The 7,506-nt window shown below is 56.7% G+C and overlaps 1 protein-coding gene across 3 annotated transcripts in view; it reads right to left on the reverse strand.

Moving 5' to 3' along the window:
- Nucleotides 1-7,332, reverse strand: part of GIGYF1 (GRB10 interacting GYF protein 1) — a 14,634-nt gene extending 7,302 nt beyond the window's left edge. For 2 of the 3 annotated variants that reach the window (XM_040455975.1, XM_040455974.1), the window contains exons 1-11: nt 4,559-7,332; nt 3,223-3,447; nt 2,334-2,485; nt 2,193-2,253; nt 1,972-2,083; nt 1,748-1,877; nt 1,544-1,639; nt 1,266-1,377; nt 1,048-1,156; nt 641-681; nt 247-417 (exon numbers count right to left, since the gene is read on the reverse strand). In XM_040455975.1, coding sequence (XP_040311909.1) covers nt 247-417; nt 641-681; nt 1,048-1,156; nt 1,266-1,377; nt 1,544-1,639; nt 1,748-1,877; nt 1,972-2,006 — 694 coding nt within the window. In that variant the 5' untranslated portion in view covers nt 2,007-2,083; nt 2,193-2,253; nt 2,334-2,485; nt 3,223-3,447; nt 4,559-7,332. Of the gene's footprint in view, nt 1-246; nt 418-640; nt 682-1,047; nt 1,157-1,265; nt 1,378-1,543; nt 1,640-1,747; nt 1,878-1,971; nt 2,084-2,192; nt 2,254-2,333; nt 2,486-3,222; nt 3,448-4,558 lie in introns of those variants that run through there. The other variant, XM_040455976.1, reaches the window with a different exon arrangement.
- Between the last annotated feature and the right edge of the window lie 174 nt (nt 7,333-7,506).

Consider the following 7,506-nt stretch of genomic DNA (forward strand, 5'->3'; position numbering starts at 1 on the left):
TGGGCAGAAAAAGTCAAGAGAAGGAGAATCAGTATCCTGGGCAAGCTAGCTTTCGCTCTTCTGCTGCCCACTGGGGACCCCCCCCCCCCCCCGCGCCCCCACCGGGAACCGGCATCTCCAAGTCTGCCCTCCCACCCGCTCCACTCCAGGAAACTTTCTGTTCCCTCCACCCGGCTGCGGGAACACACCCTCAGGAAGCTCTTGCCACCAATGCCCCCCACAACACCCATCCGGCCCCAACCTCACCAGGGCTGGCTGAGCGCCAGCGGTCGCCATCTCGCCGGGGTCCTGCCCCAAGTCTCCAACTGCCTTCCTCCTCTTCCTCTTGCTCCTCTCGGAGAGAACGCCAATTCTCGCTATCTGAGCGGGCATGTTCCTTCCTCGGGCCAGCCCCTCCCTCCTCAAACCCGGATCGCGCTTGGAAACAGGGGAAGACAGAGTCAGTGGAAGGGCAGCCACGGTTCCTGGAAGACTCTTACTACACACCTCGTGATAAAGGAGGAGCCCAGGCTCCAGGGAGCCTGCTCCCACCACCTCCCTCAGGAAAACACCTTCCCCTCACGTGGTCACCCATTTCAGTCCTCCCCCCACCTCTCAGGGACCCTCAGGACGCGGCCATCGCCCTTGCCACTCTCCATACCTCCATCCCTCCTGGCCGACTTCTCAAACCTTCTCTCGCCTCTGCGGAAGGAAAAGGTGTTGGTCAAACCAGGACAGCTTCCCCTCCCCAACCTGCAGCATCTCTGCACAACTTGTCCCTTCTGCCCGGAGAGGGGGGGGGGGGGGGGGGGGGGGGGGGGGGGGGGGTGGTTAGAGAAAAGTCAGTCTCGGGAGGGAGCCCAAGGGGACACATTAGAACAGGAGGTCACAGGACAAATGGGAAGAGAGGAAGGCAGCAGGGAGTTGGGAGGCAAAGAGGAAGACTTGTGACCAAGGCTTATTCAGCGAATCCCCTGCTGCTCTCTAATGCCAAAGGCGCGGAACCCCTCCACACGACACCAGAACCCGCCACAGGGCTTCTCTGCTCTGCCATGATGCTGCTAGCACCTGTCATCCCAACTCTGGCTACGCTGGATCTCCCGGGGGTTTCGACCAAAGGCCCCTTCGCCTTCTTCGATGCTTCTTTGGTAAAAGCAACTGTCACCACGGCCTCGGCCTGGAGAAAGGAGATACACGTGGGAAGCCTGCCCGATCGTCTCTCTGCACCCTCAAAACCATGGGCCCCACCTCGGCCCGCCCCCGGAACACGTGGTCACCCCCTCTACCTCGGCTCCGAGTGCTGCCCCTGCCGCGGGAGGCGCCACCTAGGGGGGGGCCGGCCCCCTTCCCCATCAGCCTCAGCACAGCCACACTGTTCACGGACAGGGAGAAGTTTCTCTGAGGAGGGAGCCAGGGGTGGGAGTGAGGACCCAGGCACCCGCCGCCCCCCCCCCCCCACCCCGCCCAGAACCACAACCTCCACCACCTGTCTTTCCAGCTTTGGCCCCTCTCTCCAAGATGGAGACCCAGCACCCTGCCCTGCAAGGCTCCAGCCCAGGCCCACCTGCTCCTCCTCAGTCAAAGGCTCCAGCGCCAGGGGCTGCAGTGGCTCCTCCTGCAGCACCGCAGCAAACTCCTTGTCCTGCAGCTCATCGGGTACCTGTCAACCGGGGCAGAGCGGAGGTCCCACGTGCTCCTGGACCCCCTCCACTGGCTGAGACCAAATGGGCAACAGGGCCACACACCCCACACTCTCGCCTAGCCCCACCTTGTTCTCCTTGACGTAGAGAGCCAGCATCTCTTCTCGCCCGTAGCGATAGTCAGCCAGCTTGTATTTGGGCATGGCAGGGGACGGGGGTGGAGAGGCCACACTGCCACCGCTGGAAAGGGCCCTCAGCCTAGAAAAGGGACACAGGAAAGGAGAGAAACAGGAATCCGGGCAGCCCTCTTCTTCCTGGTTTCTCTGAGCCATCCAAAGCATGTGTGACTCACCACTCAGGCCCAAAATTGAGGGTCTCTGCTGCCATTGTGGAGCCAGGTGTATCCTCAAGGTCCGAGGGGCTGAAGGGACAAGGGGGGGACCTGGCGTTCACTCTCCAAACACCTGTGGAGACACGGGGACACTAGGCCTCGGAGACAACACATCACACACCTAGAGAACCACAAGAAAAGAAAAAATGGAAGCCCGCCTAATGAACTCTGAAAGGACTCACCTAAGCCAGCCACGTGCCACTCACACCATGAGTTAAGTGAACTGTCTCAACGGGGGAAGACCTGGGGGAAGAAAGGAAAACAGGGCAGCTGGAGCCCTTTCCAGCTTCAGCAAAGGGTACCTCCCTCTACCCCAGACTTACCTGGCAGCCTTGCCCCAGGAAGCAGGTAGGGCCGGGCCGGGGCTCTCTTCAGGCAGGGGCCTGTCCTGGAATGAACCAAGGTCTCCAAGCTACAGGACGCTGACCTGACTACAGTGGTGTCCAGGGAGGGAGCTTCACATCAGGGAAAGATCCTTACCGAGAGGCAAGAAAATAAAACTGGGGTTAAACTAATGGGCCGGGTGGGTCTCCCCGCCTCTGGCCCTCCTCTGGCCCACAACATGGGGAGATCCACAGCTGAGGGAGGCTTCTAGTTATCCGGCGCAGGGAGCCACGGACCCTGCTCTTTCTCATCTCTGTCCCCCCTGCTAGGCCTCAAGACCAGTTAACTGACCCAGCAGAGCTAACAGAGGCGCTGGCATTGTGGCAGAGCACGCCAGGTACCTCTCCAGGCCTAAGCGCCCTCGCAGGGTGGCGTGGTATTTGGGAAGGGGCTGGTTGAGGCATGGGGGACACTCAGAACAAAGGTAAAAGACAAGCAAGCAAGGAAACTAACAAACAAAACATCAGAGCCACAAATACCCTAGAGACAAGAAAACATCAGTTATGGAAAGAATCACAAATGCAACCTAGGAGCAAAATTACCTCCCTCCTGAAAACTCTCAGGGCTGCCTGTTTGGCGGCTAGAATCCAGGGATTCTGTTTGGGGGGAAAGCCAGTGGAATGGGAGCGGCGGTGAGGAGCCCCTACCCCAGGGCCAAAGACAGGGCAAACGGAAGGCCACAGGCAGGTGAGTCCAGCCAGTGCCCCCTTGGCCTGGTTTACCCAACAGGAATCCACACTTTTCCAGGGATTGGGAAGAGCCCCATCACAACTACTAAGAACCAAAAAGGGAACATTATGCTACAAACTAGGCAAAAGCCCCTCTCACCATAAAGTAAAAATGAGGTTGACAGAAGTAGTGGCAGTGGCAGCGACCTGTCCTCCTAAGGAACAGCAGGAGAGGCTCTCAGGGGGCAGTGCATCCCTGGCGGTTCTGAGCAAGGATGGGTGGGTGAGGTCTCAGGGAGCTGCACAAGGGCTTCCCTCACTGGCTGGGGAGGAAGCCGGACCAGAGTGCCTCCACAGTTTCCATCAAGTCCAAGACTCCACGATTCTGCGAAGAAAGGCGGAAGGGTTTCTTCCAGAGGGGTCAAGGGGCAGTAGCTCTCACAGCTGCAGACGGGAAGACAAAGCAGAACACCATGACAGAAGTGGGACCCGCTTCCAAAATCCTGGTGTCCTAGGAGGAAACCCAGCTTTGGAGGTTGTCTGCAACAGGGTGGACTTGTCCCTGGCATGACCATCTCTTCTGCAACAGCCCCAACTGGAATGTTCCTGGCGACAGAGCACACCACGGCACACGTGGCTCTCAGGAGACACATGGTGTTGAAAAGGGGCACCTGGGTGGCTTAGTCCATTAAGCGTCTGACTTCGGCTCCAGTCACAATCTCGGTGTTCGTGGGTTCGAGCCTCTCATCGGGCTCTGTGCTGACAGCTCAGAGCCTGGAGCCTGCTTCGGATCCTGTGTGTGTGTGTGTGTGTGTGTGTCTCTCTCTCTCTCTCTCTCTCTGCCCCTCCCCCACTCACGCTCTGCCTCTCTCAAAAATAAATAAAAACATTTGAAAAGCTCTTCCTTTCACTGGATTCACGCAGGCCTCCCAGGACAACAGAGTAAGGTTCCTTCTTTCCACGCTACAGCCCTTACCTAATCTGCCCAATGAACCTTGAAGACACTATGCTAAATGAAACAGCCCAGTCATAAAAGAGCAAACACCACAGGATTCCTCTTGTTTGAGATTCCTTGAGCAGCCAAATTTAGAGACACATAGAACAATAGGGGCCAGGGTTGGGAAGTATTTAATAGGTAAGAAGTTTCAGCCAAAACGGGACCAACGAAAGAGTTCTGAAGATGGGACAGTGGGGACAGTCGCACAACAACGTGAACGTACTTAACCTTGCAGAATCGTACGCTCAAAAATGGTTACATGGCCTGTTTTACCACCCCCACCCCGGCAGGAGAAAAAAAAAAAAAAAAAGGTTTAGGGGGGAAAAAAAAGAGACATTTGGGAACACCTATTACATACCGAGGTCCTCCTCACTCCAAAGAAAACACCCCACATTCCTGCAAACAAACCTCAGGAGAGGCTGTTCTGAGCCCCTTCGATTCTTTCCAGAAGAGCCCCATCCTCATGGAAGGCCGCTGTGAGATAACAGGGACAACTCACCCTCCCTCCCTTCCAGGGAGTGGCAAAGGCAGCTCTCCTCTTCCGGCCTTCACCTTTCTGTCCTGGTCGCAGACTGGCAAACTGAGGAAAAGTGGTTCCCGGTGTGAGAAGCAGGGAAACTGCAGAAGCAAGGAAAGGCAGTCAGAGCGGAGGAAGCAGAGGAGCGGCTGGAGGAAAGTCACGTCTCTGGGCTGGCCTGGCCACAGGGGGACCTGGTCCAGCAGCCGGTGGCTGCCGGGTCGTCCTTCAGACCAAAGGAAGCACTGAGAAGCAGCACACGAGCTGCTGGTGGTTCCCACCTTCCGACCAGGCGTGCTTCTGTGTCCTCTGAGCCAGGGGTTCTCAACCGGGGGCGCCTGCGCTCCAGGGCACATGTGGCAGTATCTGGATTCGGTTTTGGTAGGCGTGACTTGAAAGGCGCTACTGGCCTCCAACAAGGCGCATGACAGCCCCCCAAAACAAGAAATTAGTGGGCCCAATGCGGCGACAGTGCCCGGGCTGAGGACGCCTCCTCCGTATCACAAGCGCAGGTAAAGCCTGCTCTGTGTTTACGGGGAAGAACAGAAGACAGGAGAAACCAAATTTATTTCAGTTCAGTCTCCCCTAAAAGCAGGGAAATCTTTTCCTAATTATACTGTCCCTTGAGAGAAATCTGAAACCCTGCCAGGAGGGAAATCCTTAAGAAGAGATTAAAAAAACTGTGCAAAGTTTCTCTATCACAAACTCTCGAAGCCACCTGTTTGGATCCCTTTCCAGTGAAGGAAAGGGCCGGGACAGACAGCAGACAGGACTGGGGGCAGCACCCTTTCCTGGCTTCTTGATCTAAGTGTCTCCTCCAGGCTCTTTCCCGCTTACCCGCCACCCCTACCTTCAGCACCTGCCTGCCTCATCTGCCTGCCCGGCTCCCTCCAGCCCTCTGTCCCATCTTCTTTCTCAGGCCTTGGTATACCCTCTCCCTCCGAGCTTTAGATTTATTGCTATTAAAAGGCTGCCCCCTGCTGGAGTTGAGGGAAAAAGATATACTGGTCCAGGGTGTTCACAACAGGCTTGCAGGAACAGGAGGGAAGCCCGTTCTCTGGGGTTCAGAACTCTGAGAAGAAAAAGATCCCAAGAATGGGCAGTCCTAGCACACGCTAAGTTAACGTTATTTCCTCATTCCATCAACCCTAAAATTAGCCCCATTCCAGAGCTATGTGCCTTGGCACAGAAAGGTACCACTATTAACAGAAGTGGAGTCCCAAATTCCCCGACATCCGAGCAACCAACAACCGCCCAGTCCCAAACCTGCTGGGAAGTGACTCTGCCCTTTCTCAGGATGCGAAGATCCTCCAGGCCCGGGAGGGTAACTGAGAAAGCTCAGAAAGGGGTGCAAGCCCATGTTCCCCCCACCTGGTGAGGGATCCCAGCTCTCTCCTCTCTGAGCCATCATGACAAATAACGGCCCTTGGCACGTTTACCAGTTAAGTTTTCAAAGCGCTTTCACACGTTACCTCATTTGATCCCTTCTACCCACTTGCCCAGTCTTGGGACCTAGCCAGGGAAAACAAGGAAGGAAGGATGCAGCTGGCCCCACAGGGGACCCCATGTCCCCAGACACTCTGTTCGAGACTGGAGAAGGGATGCACTAGCAGCAGAAGCACCCTGAGTACTTTGTGAGTTTCAGGCCGTTTTAAATTTCCTTTAGTTTTATAAATCTTTCACGTAGCAATCTCTTCTCCCTTGCTGTTTAAATTGAGACTACTCTTTCTACCCCTAACTCCAACCACAGACAACAACAAACTACAGTCCTTTAATTTCTCAAACGGCAACAATACTAATCTGTCCCCTGGCTTAAAAAGCCGGGCCAGAGGTCTAGGAACACAACTCACTTGACTGTAATCACCATGTAGGTCTCCTAAGGCCCTGGGTCCCCAGACCAAGGCAGCAACACAAAATCCAGATCCATCTCGATCCTTCCCAATTACACACCACACCAACAACTAGAAACTAAGACTGGAGCTGAGTGAGGGTGGGTGGCCTGAGACACACAGGGAACAGTACAGATGAAGGACCTGGAGAGCGAACTCCCACATCATGAGTGGCAAAGGGGACTACCCTGCCGGCGCCCATAGGGCTTCAGATGCAGAGGCGGGGGGTGGAGGGCTAAGGTGCAACTAACTGCCAGCTCAGAGGAGCAGTGGAGAGGTTGTGTGGAGGCTGATCTTTGGGCAAGCAGCAATAAGGAGAGGGCAGTGAGACTGGGGCGGGTGGAGGAAAGAATGGGCCAACAACAATTGACTTAGCATCTCCCAGGGCCGGGGCCCTAATGAAGGACCAGACCTGGGAGCTTACTGGGAATTCTAGTAACGGCCGGGTAAGAAATGCGAGATGAGGGTTGCTTTTAAGTTAACTTAGGAAGGAAGAAGAAGGAGGGGGGGGAAAAAAAAGCCAAAGTGTGAGGGGCCGTGGCCGGGGAGCTGCTGCATCAGAGGCGCTGGGCTGGGAAGAGCCTGGCCTGGAGACAGGAAAGACTTAGGTGTTGAAAACGGTCAGGCAACAGGGAGCAAGGAGACCCCAATGACCAAGCACTAATGTCGCTCGTGGAAAGGAGATTTAGGTGAAGACCCAGTGGAGGTGCTTTGGTTAAGAGGAAAGGCTTCCACGTTGGCCAAAGTCACGGAACGCCTGGACTTTCAGAGCCGCTGGGCCCAGCTAATTATAAGAGCCCGGAGCACGCCGGGGAAGTCTCCGGGGACCGCCTGGCATTAGGGTCGGGGGGCCCCGGGCGGGCCCGGCGGAGGATGCGGATGGACGGGAGGGGGCCGGGCAGGGCTGCCGAGGGGCCCGAGGGCGACCGTTAGGAGCGCGGGGGTGGGAAGGAGGCGGGCCGCCCGGGAGGACGGCGTGCCCTTCAGGGAGGGGGCGCCAGGTGCGCGGGGCGAGGGCGGCCGCCCCCCGGGAGGGGCCCG

The sequence above is a fragment of the Herpailurus yagouaroundi genome, unplaced genomic scaffold (genome assembly GCF_014898765.1).
Source record: "Herpailurus yagouaroundi ecotype Mexico unplaced genomic scaffold, PumYag 216, whole genome shotgun sequence".
Lineage (NCBI taxonomy): Eukaryota > Metazoa > Chordata > Mammalia > Carnivora > Felidae > Herpailurus > Herpailurus yagouaroundi.